This window comes from Coffea arabica, chromosome 8e, assembly GCF_036785885.1.
Source record: "Coffea arabica cultivar ET-39 chromosome 8e, Coffea Arabica ET-39 HiFi, whole genome shotgun sequence".
NCBI lineage: Eukaryota > Viridiplantae > Streptophyta > Magnoliopsida > Gentianales > Rubiaceae > Coffea > Coffea arabica.
The window spans coordinates 5,931,743-5,948,624 of NC_092324.1; the positions used below are offsets into that span (position 1 = coordinate 5,931,743).

General features: G+C 35.3%; 1 protein-coding gene and 1 long non-coding RNA gene across 2 annotated transcripts; one reads left to right on the plus strand and one right to left on the minus strand.

Annotated features, from left to right (window-relative positions):
* Positions 1-856: 856 nt before the first annotated feature.
* Positions 857-1,729, minus strand: LOC113704448 (protein VACUOLELESS GAMETOPHYTES-like). Its single transcript, XM_027226350.1, has one exon. The coding sequence runs from the start codon at positions 1,727-1,729 to the stop codon at positions 857-859; it is 873 nt and encodes a 290-aa protein (XP_027082151.1).
* Positions 1,730-2,257: 528 nt separating this feature from the next.
* LOC113703319 (uncharacterized) lies at positions 2,258-16,455 on the plus strand. The gene is made up of 6 exons (XR_003451410.2): positions 2,258-2,468; positions 4,473-4,541; positions 5,175-5,240; positions 14,316-14,409; positions 15,573-15,632; positions 16,149-16,455. It is a non-coding gene; the product is annotated as an uncharacterized lncRNA (long non-coding RNA).
* Positions 16,456-16,882: the final 427 nt, after the last annotated feature.

Consider the following 16,882-nt stretch of genomic DNA (forward strand, 5'->3'; position numbering starts at 1 on the left):
ACCGATCCTCGAATTGCTGATATTACCATATCCGCGACGACTCGCTCTGAATCGGCCGATATTAGCCGATTCGAATCCGTGATGTATGATATCGGCTGATATATTCGAGTCAACTCGGATATTTTTTAAATTGTGTATTTTTTGATATTTTCTAATTTTAGTAATTTTTTCAAAATTTTGGGAATATTTCATGTGCTATAATGTGCGTATCACCTGATATTCAACCGATATGTCGCGATGGATGTGGAGCAACCGAGCGACCCGTGATGGCAAACCATGGCTGCAAGCTTCCTCAGGCCTGCGCAGTCAACAGGAACTGCTGCAACTATCCAGTTTTCCAGTGTTATGGCAACGTTCTTGTATGCCATGGCCATCATGTTTCAAGAGAATATTTGCAAGAACTGAGAAGTCACCTAACAAGGACTTGAACAGAACTGCTCAGAGGAACCCAAAGAATATTTACAAGTATTTTTTCTACTTAATTTGTTTAAATGCTTCAATTAATAGAATAATAGTAATAAACAGATGAGTTTCCATTCTCTGTTTGACTCTGCTTGATAAGATAATTTTGAATAGAATAAAAACGATCATGAATTCATGTGTTCTATTATCAAGTTGCTGAACTGTTCAATGTTTAACGGTTTCCAATTGTTGAATGAAAATCGAGTGATTCATCAACAAGGCCTGTACAAGTCCAGCCCCCAAAATGAGATGAACAAGTCCAGCCCCCAAAATGCATCAAGTTTCCCCAAAGAGAAGCGTAAATCAGTATTGGACCAAAAAATCTATGCATCATATTGCATATAAAGCTCAATTACACAGTGTTTTGTTGAGTTATCAATAGCTATTATTGTACTCAAGGATCTAGAACTTCCCTTTTGCAAGCACAATCTGCACGGAGACAATAGCTGCACTCTGTGCATTGAAAAGCCTCTTCCCCATCATCAAAATTATTATCACAGCCATGGCAGATTGCATCGTCATATGCCTCGGGAATATGGGTGAGAGGGTGAGAGTGCTCATCTACATACATGGCACGCCCAAACTTGGTATTTTGATGAATCTGGGGAATGCACCAAGGATGAAACGATTGGTCACATTCATGACAGTGGTACATCCATTCATTGGGATTCATTTGGAGGTCACAGATCACACAGCAAAATTCATCTGGATGTTCAACAAAAGGAGGATAAGATAACACGAGCATATGCTCGTCCCATTTCTGTTTGGTTGTAGGTGGCATCAGGGCACACTCGTAGTCCAAATAAAAATGGCAATCTTCACAACCAAATCCAAAACTACCTCTGTCAACGCCACAGGCATTGCACGTTATCCGATTTGTGTTTTCAACCTGAGTTAAGAGATGCTTATGAGAATTGTGCAAAACAGCTGATGTCAAGCTCGCACTCACGCACTTGATACAAATGTAGAATTTACAGGATTTGCATTCATAGTAGAGACAACTTCCCTCCTTTAGACAGGCATGACACCTAAAGTTGCCAGCAACAGCCAATACTGTCATCGGTGTAAGCAAATGCTCGGGATGTTTTGGGGTTTGTAGTTCATCAGGGAATTGATAACAAGTCTTATGGAGAAAGTAATCGCCCTCGGCGCAAGCATAGTGAGGATCAGACAAGAGAATAGGCTCAATACACCAGTCACAAATTGATAGTATTGCTTCTTCTTGATCAGCAGTAGCACTATTAATCTCATGCTTGGTTAGCATCATCTTGGATGGAACAAGTGGGTGATTGTGCGTAGATACTACTATCTTTTCTTCGGTATTAATTTTTCTGAGACTACTAGTAATGCTGCAGTGAAGAAGAGAAAGTTTGATCAAGTTTTGGGCTGCACCATTGGAGGGCAGTTTGACCAAATTTCTGCCTGGATCTCCCAAATCTGATTGTCCTTCTCCAGCAAGGACAGTGCTATAGTGCCTATAGTTATGGTAACGATGTTAGGAAAACCTGCTATTACAGGTTTCTATTACCTTTAGTGACAAATCGAATTTTTTAGCGACTTTTTAAATATTATATTAAAATAATTAATATTAACTTTAGTAAGTTTTTAATTAAAAATAGTAAGTATATGTCTAAAAGATAAGTTTTACTCAGAAATACAAATTTACACTTTGAGTAATTTAATTTACTTATTATTTGACAAAATTTACTTTAGTTTAAATTAAACTTACTAATACTAAAAGTAAAAAATTTTCATATTTTAGTAAAACACCACCGATTTCTAAAACGGTTTTGCCCCACCAAAGTTGGTTGCCTCTCCAAACGGTTTCGCACCTCAGGACACGATGGAATAGAAATTTTTTCCTTGCAAAATTTTTCAGTTCACACTTTCCATCTCTACTTCTTGATCGATCGGGCATATGCAGACCCAACAAAAAGGTTGAGAATTTTATTAAGGCTGGGTGGTGGTATCAAGCAAGAGAGCGGATAAAAAATATCAGCCGAAAGGTTAGACTATCATGTTGCTTGAAAATCACTTCATTATATTGCTTTAATTTGTTTATCTTTCATTTGATTTGATTGTCAACTTGAAAAATGTATGGGAAATGACTTAGACCCTGTATGTGAAACATAGTAGGGTGTCGGCATTTATGGCAAAAGCAGTTAATTCTGGAATGTGATTAATTTGGGAATGCATATAAGATGTTTGGTGAAATGTCAAAGAGAAATTTGGGCTAGCTATCAAATGTCCGTTTGCAAAAGAATCAAGAAGCCCAAGTTTTTTTTGTTTTAAGGCCTTAATTAGACAGCATGTATTGTTTCTAGTTAATTTCCAAGCGTCACCTACAACCTTCATACCCCCATTCAGCTTTGAGGATCATTTTTGTAATTTTACTGCAGATTTTAGCACGAAAACATGGCAAGAAAGCAGAGAAAACTAACTATGAAAAGACCTTACCTATATATATATGTATAAGCATCCTTTAACACTTGTCGTGATGAAGTTTCTTGGACTTGCACGTAACTAAATTGATGTAACATGACAGCCCATGAATTGTTCGAATATATATACATATATATGATGTATATAAACATCAAACTCTTGCATGTAGATTATAATTGCTTAAGAAAGAAAATTAATTTCTTGGGTTCAAAAAAAAATTTGTGACAACTCAGTAATTTCTAGGATCAGTAAATGGTACTGATCAATTTTTTTTTTTTTAAATCTAGCTAGACTATGATCGCAAAATCTTTTGACTCAACCGTCGGTAGATTCTCTACAGAGGCATCTTGCTTAGAGCTTTACAGAGGTTTAAAAGTAAGTTCTTTTCTGAAAATAGTAAATGGGCACTTCCAACCAAATTACAGAGACTCTAGAAAGCACAAATTTCAGGAAAGTAATAGGTTGTCAGCACAAATGCAGCGTTCTAGGCACTGAATGATCTGTCATCATGTAAAGAGCTGAATAACTCAAGTGAGAAAAAAAAAAAGCAAAAGAAACAAAACCAAAATTGGATTAAATTTGGTTTTAGTCCTGCCTTAGATAGGTACCATTCAGAAGTTCACGCACAAAGTGTCCCTGGATGAGAGTCAAATGATGAGATTATACCAGAGAACAGATGTTACTTGTATTTACCAGAAACACGATAAATTAGGAAAATGATATAAAATAAAAGAAATAAACATGTTATGTGTATCCATATAGACAAACAGTAACAAATTTTGCACTGCAAAGTTTTCAGAGGATCCAAGTAGTCAATCCACATCCTCTTACCAGTAAGTTCAGCTTGCCGTCGAAGGTGGAAGAGACGTTCTTTATTAGTTCCTCTCTTTATGGTCTTGAAGCCTTATCGCAAGTTGAACCACAGACTTTGAAACCCTGTGCTCCCCATTCTTGCAGCCTTTCATTAAGTTCCTTTTGGTTTCTTGAACATGTGTATATTGTGGCTCCAAATCCTGCTAATTCTTGAACATTTTTATGATAATTATTGTGTAGCGTTATACTGAGTGATCTCACCTTTAAAGCACAATGATTTTGATGCCAGATTTCAATTTTACTGTTACAAGTAGCGTCTCCTGTTCTGCTCTATGATTTTGAGTGAACTAATTTGTCGTCTCCAATCATCCATTGCACTTATTGCAAATCATTAGTCACTGTCTAATTAGCAAAATTTTGGTTGTCAAATCGGTTTTTAAGAGCCAGGGGGCGCACATTAATTGGATCAATATGGAGATTTCTCGGCAGCAAGTTTTCACCACATGTTAGTATAGATTTTTCTATGTAGACTGTATGCCAGAGAGTGATTGTTTTAGTTTGAACTTTCCTCCTCTTGGTGAAATCCTTAGAATCTGTAGTTCGTTTGGCTACAATTACATGACTGGTCGATACACCAGCCCCTTTTTTTTTATGTATCCTATCAGACAACAAGGATTCTCCCTCCAATATAGAGTTGAATTTGTGAGCCAGCTTAATCTGCATCTGCTAACCCACGATTTTGTGCCTCATTCCAGGTGTGGATTTTAAGATCAAGCCGCTCACTGTTGGTGGGAAGAAGTTGAAGCTTACAATTTGGGATACCGGTAAGCAGATCCTATCATTTATAGTTTTGCTAACTGTTTATGGCAGCTTTCCGAATTCTCTTTATGAAGTTCTTTTGTGCAAATATGATGATACACCTTTACTTTTAGTTGTTTTTTTTTCCTATCATAGGCTCAAGTGGTAAATCTCTTTGGACATAGAACTAGCTGTAATTTCACAAAATACAGCAGGACATTTTGCGCTTTACCTAGTACAAGTCAAATGTTTGTACTTTCTCTACTGTTCTCAACATGCCGTGCCATCCTAATTAACATTTTCCCCAGAAGTTGTTATTATATGTAAATCTTCTTATCTGTCAGAAGGTTTTGTCTTGCCATCGCAGCTGATCATGCAACTTCTTCCTCCTTAAGATTAGAAACTGACAATCAGTCCTACTTCACCATGATCAGACCCAATTTGGGTTTGTATTCCTCTTTTTCCTAGTGCTGCTAATGTAAATTTATTGTTGGGATCCTTGATTCATGACTTCAAATAAGCTTAGCCTCCTTTTTCATAAATAATCCAAGCTACTACTTTCTGATGATAGTACGCCCCTCTGGCTATTTATTTCCACTGTCCTATTACTGCATATTTTGTTCTCCGTGATCTGATGGGGCTCATGACACCTTTTGCAGCTGGACAAGAGAGGTTCAGGACCTTGACAAGCTCATACTACAGAGGTGCTCAAGGGATCGTTCTTGGTATGTCATGGATAGATCACTATAGATTCTTTCATATTTATGAAGCCTTTTTGTCATCCTGCAAAATAAGTTATTCTTTTAAGACGTGATTGATAAGATGAGATTTTGTTTATTTAATTGCATTATCATCGTTCTCGGATTTCTGGTCAATTTATGGACTACTGTTGCTTAGAAAAACAGAATACACATAATCATGCTTTTAACTTTTGAGCATTGGCCATTTTTTAACATTGCTGAACTCTATGCAAAATTTGCTGTTTCTCTTGACGGAGAATTTATTTGATCATTTTCCCTTTGCAACATGGTTGGTAAGGTTCCTTTATGCATGTTTCTTTGTTTGCTTTAAGAACAGACTGCTGCCATCCCAATTCACAGTCCAGAGTTTTTCCATTTTGTGGGAGACTCTTCCCAGTTGAGTAATATGAAGTTGTCCATAGTAGGCATTGTCTATGCAGTCAGTTGGTATTCTGCCCACAATATTGTACGGTACTGTGAAATTATTGGGAACAGGAAAGGTTAAAAATGAGGTAAGCATCTAAGCAGTTTGAAAAGACAGGCAGTCCAGAAGAAACCATGTTTACTGAAAGTAGTTAGTAAATAGATCTTCAATAGCGTAGAGATATGCACAACGTCAATGCTAAATTGACATAGAAGTAACACATTCAATATCTGAAAAAGTAACCATAAAAAGAAGAAAACAACAGAAGATTAATGGTATGTACCTTTGAGTAACTAGTTGGCATCAGTCCTAAAACAGTCAAAACATTCCTCAATGCCTTCTCCAGAGCTGCAAGGGACTCTAGTCTTAGTTCTTGTTTCTTTCCCTGAACAAAGAAAACAAAAGGCATCTCATAGATGAGACAAAACGAAGAGAAAACAGTTATCAGAAAATGTATCTCAAAGTAAAATTAATGACAGTTAATGAGTAAAGCATAAATTCCAGATTTGGGATGGACAATCTAGTAAGAAGAGAATGACGTGTAGATTGGGCATGACAGAGGTATTTGAAATATTTGTGCATGTTTATTAGCGGGAAACTTAACTAGCTTTGTGCAGTTTTTACTGAGTGAACAAAGACCAAGCAAATTAAAGAGGGTAGGCAAGGTTATAATTTTCCAAAGTTGATTTACATTTTGAATTGGACAGAATGCAGACCAAAAAGCCTCTGATAAGTTACAAAAACCTTGATAAGTTACCGCATTTATTAGTGAATATTCAAGTTTATAAAAAAAAAAAGTAGTTCAGTGACTTAAAATGACCAGCCTTCAGATACTTGAAACATTGTTTCAAAGCACAGTCATCTACAAATCCATCCATCACTCAAGTGCTTGGGAAACAACAAATCAGATTTTGCTTACTTGTGGATGGTAAGCATGCTTAATATACGAATATAAACATCAAAAGTGAAAATAATGTCTTATTGTATTAATTCTGTAAGCATCCTGAGTTATAGTGAGTTATAGTACTTAGAGAATCCAGTATGTCTGTGAAACAACCCAATACAGGTCACAGAAAACATTGCTGAAATCGTTTGACTACATTGCTGTAATTTATTTATATTGCATTTGTTTTTTTGTCAAGATTTTCTTGCGAAATCAAGGCTGAGAATTTGAAGATTTTATTGCAATTTTGGGGCTGAAAATGTCCGTTGAAACATCTAGGAAATGGTTGTAGTTTTGATTGTCTACGGGTAAAATATGCTTAATAGCCATATGAAACATCTAGGAAAGGACTTGAGACTAGACGTTTAAGTTAAATGTGATTAATTTGTGAATGCATATAAGATGTTTGGTGAAATGTTTCATATTTCACTGCATTTGGTCTTTGGCACTCCATTTGTTGTCAGGAGAATTTCACTTTCAGTTCTTTTCATGTTATTAATTCTTTATTTTATCCCTAACATTGAGGACAATGTTATCTTAAGTGTAGGAGAGGGGTAGAAAGGTTAAGTGAAATTTATGATTAAAATTTTTAAAATTTTTGTCGATTTCCTGAAAGGCAATGGCTTATATTTCAAGTTTTATTACTGTTAGGTTTGTATTTGTGTATGTGTTAAGCGTTAAATGGTGTTACTATACAGCATTTCTTTGGTGAATATTTGGTATTATGAGATCTTTTCAATTTTGGCTAACTTTTCTAGGCATTGTAAATAATTTTCTAGCATTTTTATTGTGAATTTGGCCTAATTATCAATCTTAGTTCCCCTTATTATTGAGATATGAAGTATGCTTTTGTATTAGGGTAAAAAACAAAAGAGCCACCTGTGGTTAAGCGAATATACGAAAAAGCTCATTGTAGTTTTGAAACATACAATTCAGCATGTCATAGTTTGAACCAAATTGGAGAGGTGATAGAAATTGTCAAAACTAATGTGGATAGATAAAATGACAAAAATATCCAGATACATATAAGGATAAAATGCAGAAAAATCCCCTATGGTTAAGCCAAATTACAGAAAAGTCCATTGTGGTTTCAAAATATATAACATTTATCCCTGTCATACATAAAATAGTTGTTCTAGATTGATTAATATCTGTATGTGGGATAGCACCATAATTACAAAAAAATTCACAATCATCCTCTTTTGATGGCTTTGTCGACCTTGACAATTTTTACTTTCGCTTTTCATGAACACTTACAAATCTTATACTAGTATCGTAGGGTCTAGTTTTGCTTGCTGACTCGAAAGTTTGAGAAAGATATAAGTAACTATTTTGTCAAATTTTCCTTCACTTTATACAAAAAAAAAGTAGACTCTCAAAATTCTTACTTTAAGTTCTTAAAAAAGACTCTAAGATAATATTATAATAGTAAAAACCCAAATTTAAAACTTTTACCATATCCCAAAAGTAGTGTACATAAGACCCGCGATTGATTTCTATCAAGAATATTTACTCTCTTTCCAATATATTTCTTGAAAGTTTCGAATTAAATCCAACGTATATGTTTCGAAGCTATAGAGGGCTTTTTTGTAGGTTAAGTTAACCACTAGGGGCTTCTCTATAAGGGGTAAAATAGGTATATCAAATGAAAATTAATTATAAAAAATTGCTTTAAGGTACTATTAGTTGCAAAGCAAGCGCATGTGCCTCAAATACGTTAGTTTTAACGATTTTCATCATCTTTCAATTTAATTCAAATCACGAGATGTCGGATTGTATGTTTTGATATCACAAGGGGCTTTTCTATATGTTTGCTTAACCATAAACGACTTTTTTATTTTTTACCCTTTGTATTATTGCTTGTGCTTTTATGTTTAGTTTATTACATTGAGCTATAGTCTGCTGGTTTTCGTTACCTAGTAACCGGGGTCTTTACCTAAAAATGTTGACTTTTGCATAAAAAAGTAATGATAGCTATGAGTATTTGATTCTTTAGCGATGAAAACTGAGTTACTAGGCTGTTTTATTTGGGAGCTATTGGAGTTCGCATCAAAAGATTTGAATGACTAAGAATTAAGAATTAATCTTTGGGGGCCAATCTTTGGGTATGATCAACTTGAGTATAGATTGCGTAGGAGTCCAAAGTTGTAATATTTTCATTTGTATTGCAAAGAATTTAAGTAAAAATCTCAGAAAACATACATCAACACAAACATTGACTTGATAGCCTCTTTGACTGACATGATAGCATCTTTGACTTGATAGCTTCTAGCATCATGCTGAAAATGGAAGAAATGACAGCTCATGTAGATGAACTAGAACAGTTATCTAACAAATCGGCCAAGGTTGGTGGTGGTATAAGTTGGAGAACCATTGTTGATCGGCTTGACAAATTATCTTCTGATGAAATTCAAGTATTAACATTTGATTCCATTGAAGATGCCAGAGAATTTTACCTATGTCATAGCAAAATGGTCGGTTTTGGTATTAGAGAGCGGGATGAAAAGAAAGATCGGAAAGGTATTGTGACATACAAACGATGGGTATGCAACAGAGAGGGCTTTAGAAATAGCAAATGGTTAAATTTAGATAACCGTAAGAAAGAGGCAAAACGCCTTACGAGAGTTGGTTGTCTGGCAACTATAATTGTGCAATGGAACAAGGATATTCAGAAGTTTACGATTAAGCGGTTTAATATGGATCACAATCACCAATTGGCAAATCCAGAATTTGTACAATTTCTTCGATCACATAGGAGTGTCAACCCAGCAGAATTGGAGCATGCTATTTTGATGCATGGAGTTGGTATTCGAATTCCTCAAATAGTGGACCTTCAAGCTTACCAAGCTGGGGGCCACAACAAGATGGGATACACAGAAAAGGATCTACGAAATGCTGTTGACCAATTCCATAGAAATGCACTTGAAGTTGGTGATGCCTCTCAGGTGTTGGCATATTTGGATGGTCGAGCAAATGGTGAGCCAAATTTCTTTTACAAGTATGCCGTTGACGTGGAGAAGCGATTGATACGACTCTTTTGGACAGATTCTCAATCTCGTTTGGATTACCAGTGTTTTGGTGATGTTCTTGTCTTTGACTCTACATACCGCACCAATGCTTATAGGAAGCCACTAGTAATTTTGGCCGGCGTAAATCATCACTATGTTACCACAATTTTTGGGTGTGCATTAATTGCAGATGAGACTGAGGACACATATAAGTGGGTATTGGAAACATTTTTGGAGGCCATGGAAAAAAAGGCACCTATCTCAGTTGTCACTGATGGGGATGGTGCAATGAGAAATGCAATAAAGGCAGTTATTCCTTCTGCCCGTCACCGATTATGTGCTTGGCATTTAAAAAGAAATGTTGTTACCCATACAAATAAGGGGTTTGTTCTTGATTTCGATGTGGCTATGGACATGATTTGTAGCCATGAAGAGTTTGAGAGAAGGTGGCATTTGCTAGTTGAGAAACACAATTTGAGAGATAACCAATGGGTTGTTGATTTATACAACAAAAGGGAAAAATGGGCTGCTGCATTTTTGAGAGGACACTTTTTTGCTGGAATGAAATCAACCCAAAGATCAGAGCAATTGAATGCTACGGCACACAAGTACCTTCAATTCAAAATGCTACTTTACCCGTTTGCTCATCGATTTGAGCTATTTTTATCCAAAGTTAGGCGGAATGAACACAAGGAAGAATGTATCACAAGTCAGTCATCTCCTGTTCTAATTACTCATTTGAGAGAATTGGAAGGAAATGCTGCAAGCATTTTCACAAGAAAGATTTTTTTCAAGATTCGTGATGAAATTTCTGCTGAAGCCTCACTTCGCCTCGTTTCAGTTGTTGATCAAGATAAGGTGAAGTTATATATATTCACTGAGTACTTGCATCGAATTTGCTCTTGGCAAGTGGAATTGGATAAATCTGAAAGGACTATTATTTGTTCATGTAAGAAACTTGAGTCAGATGGAATTCCTTGCTCCCATGCGTTTGCAGTTATGAAAGCTGAGGATATGGACGAGATTCCTAAATCATGCATTCTGTTTAGATGGACTCAGCAAGCAAAGCCAGCCGAAAAAAACATATATTCTATTCAACTTGAAGATTCAGCAATTGAAGCAGCTCGATTTGGTGCTTTATGTGCATTAAGTAATCAAATGTGTTTTTATGCAGTTAAGACACAGCAAGGATATGATGAAGCTAGAGAGTGCATTATAAATTCAACATCTCGTTTCAAAAATCTTTGGGTGAATGATGCGCCTCTAGTGCATAACGCTAAAAAAAAGGATAATATGATGGATGAGTCCATAAAGAGGAGTGACTTTGATGTTCGTGATCCAATTGTTGTTGCTACAAAGGGACAAAAGGCAAAACATTCCACTCACAAGCGAAAGCGACGACAATGCAAAAATTGCAAGTAATCGTCTACTCTTAAAATTGTCTTATTCTACGGTTAGAATAGCTTTTCAAAACTAGATATGAATGAGTAATGCTATTTTTGATCCACTCATTGGATTGATGTTAGAAGGCCAAAAATGTCAGCTATATATGTACACTTCTTATTTTCCTTTATAAATTCATTCTTTATGTTTATGGATTGTGCTTGGCAATTTTTTTTCCGCAGGTCATTTGGACATGATAGACGAAAATGTACTAAAGTGTGCACAGATGCATATGAAACTCACAATTATGATGATGTTGGAGCACCCAATTATGTTGACAATGTAAATTCGAACCTGGTAGGCTCATCCTATGGCCTACTGCAATCAGATTCACGGCATGGATGCAATAAGGAGTTAATGGATAGTAACTGGTTTGAGATCATTCCTCCTGGTCAGGTAATATATAGCTTGCTTTTATTTTTGTCCCGAGAGTTTGCCATATAATTGTGCTGTATTTGCATTTGAATAGGCATTAATGTGGGCATGCAATCCTTCATTAATCCAAAGTCATGTACGAAACACTAGCTTGTTAGGAGACGAAAATATTCAGGTACATTTTTTTCTTCTTCACGCCTAAGTTTTATGTTACCTATTTGCTATGATTATGTGTTGTTGTGGCCTTTTTTTAATACAAATCTTGTGATGGTTTTGTAGTGAATGAGCCAGATTTCAGCCAAGGCCATTAAGAATTATGACATTCTTGAGAGGGTACAGATTTTTCAGATGGACTTTGCTCAAAAATTTTAGGATGATTTACGTTTCTTCGAAGGTAGTTTAATGTGTTTTGATTGTAAATCTGAACATAATCTCCTTAGTTTGCAATGATTGGTGTTTACTTGTTTTAATGTGAATAGTTTCAGCCTCCAAGTGCTCTTGCGTTTGTAAACCAGAAATTTCAATTCAAACTGAAGCTTTTGATAATGATATAAGAGCCCTTGGCGCTGGTGATCATATTCTCAAATCAAGTTACTTGCCTCTTGATTGTTTCAGTTTTCTGAACCCAAAGTCTTTGTGCTCTAAATTCAGTTCTTGGCCATGTAACACGAAACAATTTTCTCCAAGGTTGCAACACGAAACATTCGTTCTGTTTCCAAGAGGGTAATCACTTCTATTTCTTCTTCCCGTCTCTTTTGTGCTTTGCCCGGAGTGATAACTATGGGACTATTTTTGGTTAATTGAAGGGAATTTTTTCTTTTCATTTTTGATTGTAGTTTGGATTTAATTTTCTTCTTTGTTTGGTACAATGAATCTGTTCTACTTCTAGCATCTTAGCTCAATCTGTTTTTGTGTAACTACATCTCATAGCATTCTTAATTATTGGTAAATGCTCAAGTAATGTTCTTTAATTGTTTGTGTTAGTAAAATAGAGTTCTTTCCTGCGTTCATATATGGTTCCTTGGTGTTTCTGGTGAAGTAATGACTTGTGGGAAAGGTTCCCTTTTCTAATCTGGGTATAGATTGTATATTCCGGGTGTTATGTGTACATCAAGTTGTCACATACAATAACACTAAATACTCAGATTTGGATTGGAAGGCATTTTCTGTAAGGTTGATTCAGGAAATGAAAACTTAATGCTTCTTTTTTCTTTGTGGAAATAATGTGTATGCTTCTTTTTTCTTTGTGGAAATAATTGGATGCATGGAGAATTACTTCAAGTTATGTTTATTGAACGCTTAGTCCTGACAATTGGCTTGTTCAATCTGAAGTTTTCTTCTTTCACTTCCAATATTCAGTGGCTCTTTGTTTACTTTTTCTTTACTATTGCATCACAGACTCACAGTTGTATGTCTTCCTATGTTATCTAGAATCTTTTAGAGATTTGCATCTGGCCCGCATTTTCCACTGTTGACGTTAAATGAAAGGAGAGTTTGCCATAGAAGATAAAGTAGTGAAGCTGTCGAGCTTGTGTAGTTTGCTCTGCTTCTGAGAAGTTTTGATGCCTATGTGCTCTGGACTAGTGATTGACGAGTTTCAGTCAGCTTTTTGTTGCACTGATTACAGTAGCCAGTTGAATGTCAAAAGGGAGATTTAAAAAAAAACTCAGATTTGGATACTTTTCTTAACATAACTAGTTGGACTAGTCTTTGTGTTTAAACCTGAATTATGTAATTGTCTTGCCATAAAAGTGTGTACTAAGCTTTGATGCTAGGATATAAGTTGAACTTAGTGATAAGTAGGGAATAAACCCGGACATCATCTCATAAGTTTGGAATATGATCTATGAACTCTGTTTGATTTGTGGGCTTTGGTTGCACGAGTTTTAGTTACACGGGCAATGTATTCATGTGACTTTCCAGATTTTATTCTTATGTAATTTCAAAGTGGTTGTCACATGGGTGAAAACAAATTTTGAAAAAAAAAAAATCATAAATTGACTGGTCTGTATTCTTCTAATTAGATGTCATGGCTGATTACTGTGTAGGCGAATTGTCTATAGTTATAATATGTGGATATATTGCGGTGAAAGTTTGTATTATCGTAATGGATTATGACACTGTAAGTATTTATTTGCAGTAGCCTTTTTTTAATGGGTTGCAGTTCCATGGTTGATTTTGTGCATTCATTTAATTTAGTTGTATGGTTTGACAGCTTTAATTTCATAAGGATGATAAACTTCTTGCTTTTGTTTTACTCAAGTGTTTTAGCATGGTGTGCTGAATACGTTTTTCAATCAAAGCTAAATTAGAGGTTCAAAGCAGTTGATTATCATGCTCTTTTCATTTCTATTGCACTTGTTTCTGAGCTTTTCTATTGCACTTTGCTCTCATGCAAAGTGCCTTTCTTTCTAATTACACAGCTTAAAAGTCATTCATTTATGTCTTTCTAAATATCATCTCTGGAAGATGTGTTTTTGGCTGTTCCCCATGTCTTAACCTTACTAGAAGTGGGGTTTCTTGTTTCCCCTCATTGTTGAATTATTGTCTTTTTTCTTATTTTGGGTTATTTAACTCATTCATCTTTGATGTTGGATTATTCAGTTATGAGAATACAGATATGGCTTTACACTATGGTGCTATGCTTAGAGAATGTATACGCCATCAGACTGTTGCACGGTGCAGAAAGTTAATCTTTGTTTTGGTTGTAATTTTGCTTATTTGATTTTTGGGCTTAAGTATTGGAAAGGGAAATAACATCATACGTTTGCCTCCTGTTTTTGGCTCTGATTATTTGACAGTAATCTTCTTTATGAGCTGTTTTACCTATTTAACTTCCATATTCTAAAACTTGCCATCATTCACAGGTATGTCTTGGAATCGGAGCATATGAAGAAATTTTTTGATTATATTCAACTTCCAAATTTCGATATTGCTGCTGATGCTGCTGCAACTTTCAAGGTAAGGTGCTTCTGACTAAAAGTGCAAGAGCTGTTTTACTACAGAAAGTCCTTTTTCCTGTTAATGTGTAAAGTAGGGGTGGCAATTTTCGACACGACCTGAAAACACGACACGAACCTAACACGAAATTAATGGGTTTGGGTTGAGGTTTCGGGAATTCGGGTCAGAATCGGGTTGGACCCGATGAACCCGAAAAGAAAACAGGTCGATTTCGGGTCAACCCGTGGTGACCTGATATGACCCGATATGACCCGTTTACGAATTAAAAATAATTTAATAAACATAAAAATAATTTTATCTAACTAAACTAAGTTATTCTTTTTTTCAAAGGCATTAATTACTTAATCCTAAATGAATTTATTTAATTTGTGTGAAGTTGAAATTATTATATTTGGATAAATAATATATTATATTATTTTTTACTTTTATATTGTTTTAATTTATTTTATATTTTGTTTGGGATAAAACACTTTTACGGTGTTTAATTTATTTTAGATTTGGTTTGGAATTATTTATTTAAATTTTTATTACTTGATTCTGTAATTAGTTTTGTGAGAAATTGATTTTATTAGAAATTACAGTGATAAATTAATAAATTAAAATTAAGTTTCGGGTCATTTCGGGTCGACCCGCCAACCCGTCAACCTGAAATTTTCGGGTTCGGGTCAGCATACCTGACCCGTCACGGGTTGGCGGGTCGGGTTCGGGTCAACAGATTTTCTGGCGGGTTGACCCGAACCCGACCCGCCAACCTGCAAATGTATATAAGCTGTGCTTAGGCTAGTTTCCCTTCCTTCCATACTTTGTTGTTCTTATTTGTTCAAGTGATTTGTAAATATTTATGTTGCTGGTTGAGCTTCATGTACCTACTAATGCTTCAAGTAGAAAGGTGCTACAAGCTATGTGCTTTGCTAGTCTTTTCTATAAAATTATGTTGGAAAAGAAATGTTGACCAAGTTTTATGTCTGGGATTGCAATTGGAGAGTAGTTTCTATAGCATTTGCTTAATTTTTATGTTGTTTACTCTTTTTCCACAATTGGCAATCCACCATTCTGCTGTTGTCTTGTGATAACTGTGCACTCTTTGACTAGTGATAGCAATCATTTGTAATTTCATCTGGGATTTATCAAGCATCAGGTTTGACAAGTTCGTCACATTACAGGAACTCTTGACAAGGCACAAATAAACTGTAGCTGAATTCCTTTCAAAGAATTATGACTGGGTAAAGGATTTTGGTTTGCTGCATGCATATTCTGTTATCTCTCTCTGTTGCCCCCTCCCTCTCTCAGTGTGCCTGTGTGTCTAACAAATATCGAATGTACCCTATTTGGAGCTTCAACAAAAAGATTTTCTTGGATATTTTGTAAGTCTAGCTGTTAAAAGTTTTGTTATTGCATTAGTTTAATTTATGTTTTGGCATCAGGGATTCAGGATCATAATACTTATTCAGTTAATTCTACTTTTTGTAAGAAATTCAGTTAATTCTGGACCTCCCTATCCTGTGATGCTCGTGTTGTTGATCTGGCATGATATTATATGATTCTTGTGTAGCTGCTTTGACATGCTTGGGAAGCTTTTCTACTTGGTTGTCTAATAATTTCCTTAATAATTCTTCACCTTCTTTATTCTTTTCCTTAATAATTTCCTACTCATTATTTGAGTTTGTGATAAGTAAATCTAAGATTTTTTTCCTTTTCAAAATGCTTGTTACTTACTATTGTTATACTACTTTATGCAGACAAATGCTACTATGTCAGATTTTGTGCCAAATTCACAGCTACTAAGTGGACTCAAGAAGGATGAAGATAAAGCTTCTTTTTTGGCTCGTGAAGTATTTTGGAAGTTTTTATGACTTTTGAGGCTCGGATGCTTTTTGTAAACTTGATTGACTTTGCATGAACAATTTGGGTTACACAGTACCACTTCTATTGTACTATTTGTAGGATGACATTGAACTTAAACATTATATTTTGGTCCTTTGTAGCATAATGGATGCTTTTAGCTATTAATTAGCAGGCCTTTTATGGTTCTGTTGATTTGATGAATTGTTGGATTCCTTTTTAGTATAATGGATGCTTTTAGATATTAATTAGCAGGCCTTATATGGTTCTACTTTGATGTATTGTTGGATTGGTTGCTTTTAGGACAATCGTTTGTATCAGGTTTCATAGTGACAATATATTGTTACTAATCAGATTTCTCCACTAACAACAAAAAGTTGTCACTAAATAGGGTGTATAACAAAAAGGTATATAGTGATGATAAATGTTGTCAGTAAAGAGCCATTTTTAGTGACGACTCTAAAGAGTTGTGAGTCACCAATCAATACCAACGGCAACTATGAAAAGGATTTTACTGACGACACTACTACGAGCATCATTGATAAGGTGAAATGTCGTCACTATATATGTATTTATTATTGACAAAAAATATTGTCACTAATGAATAACATTTACCGACGACATTTAATGT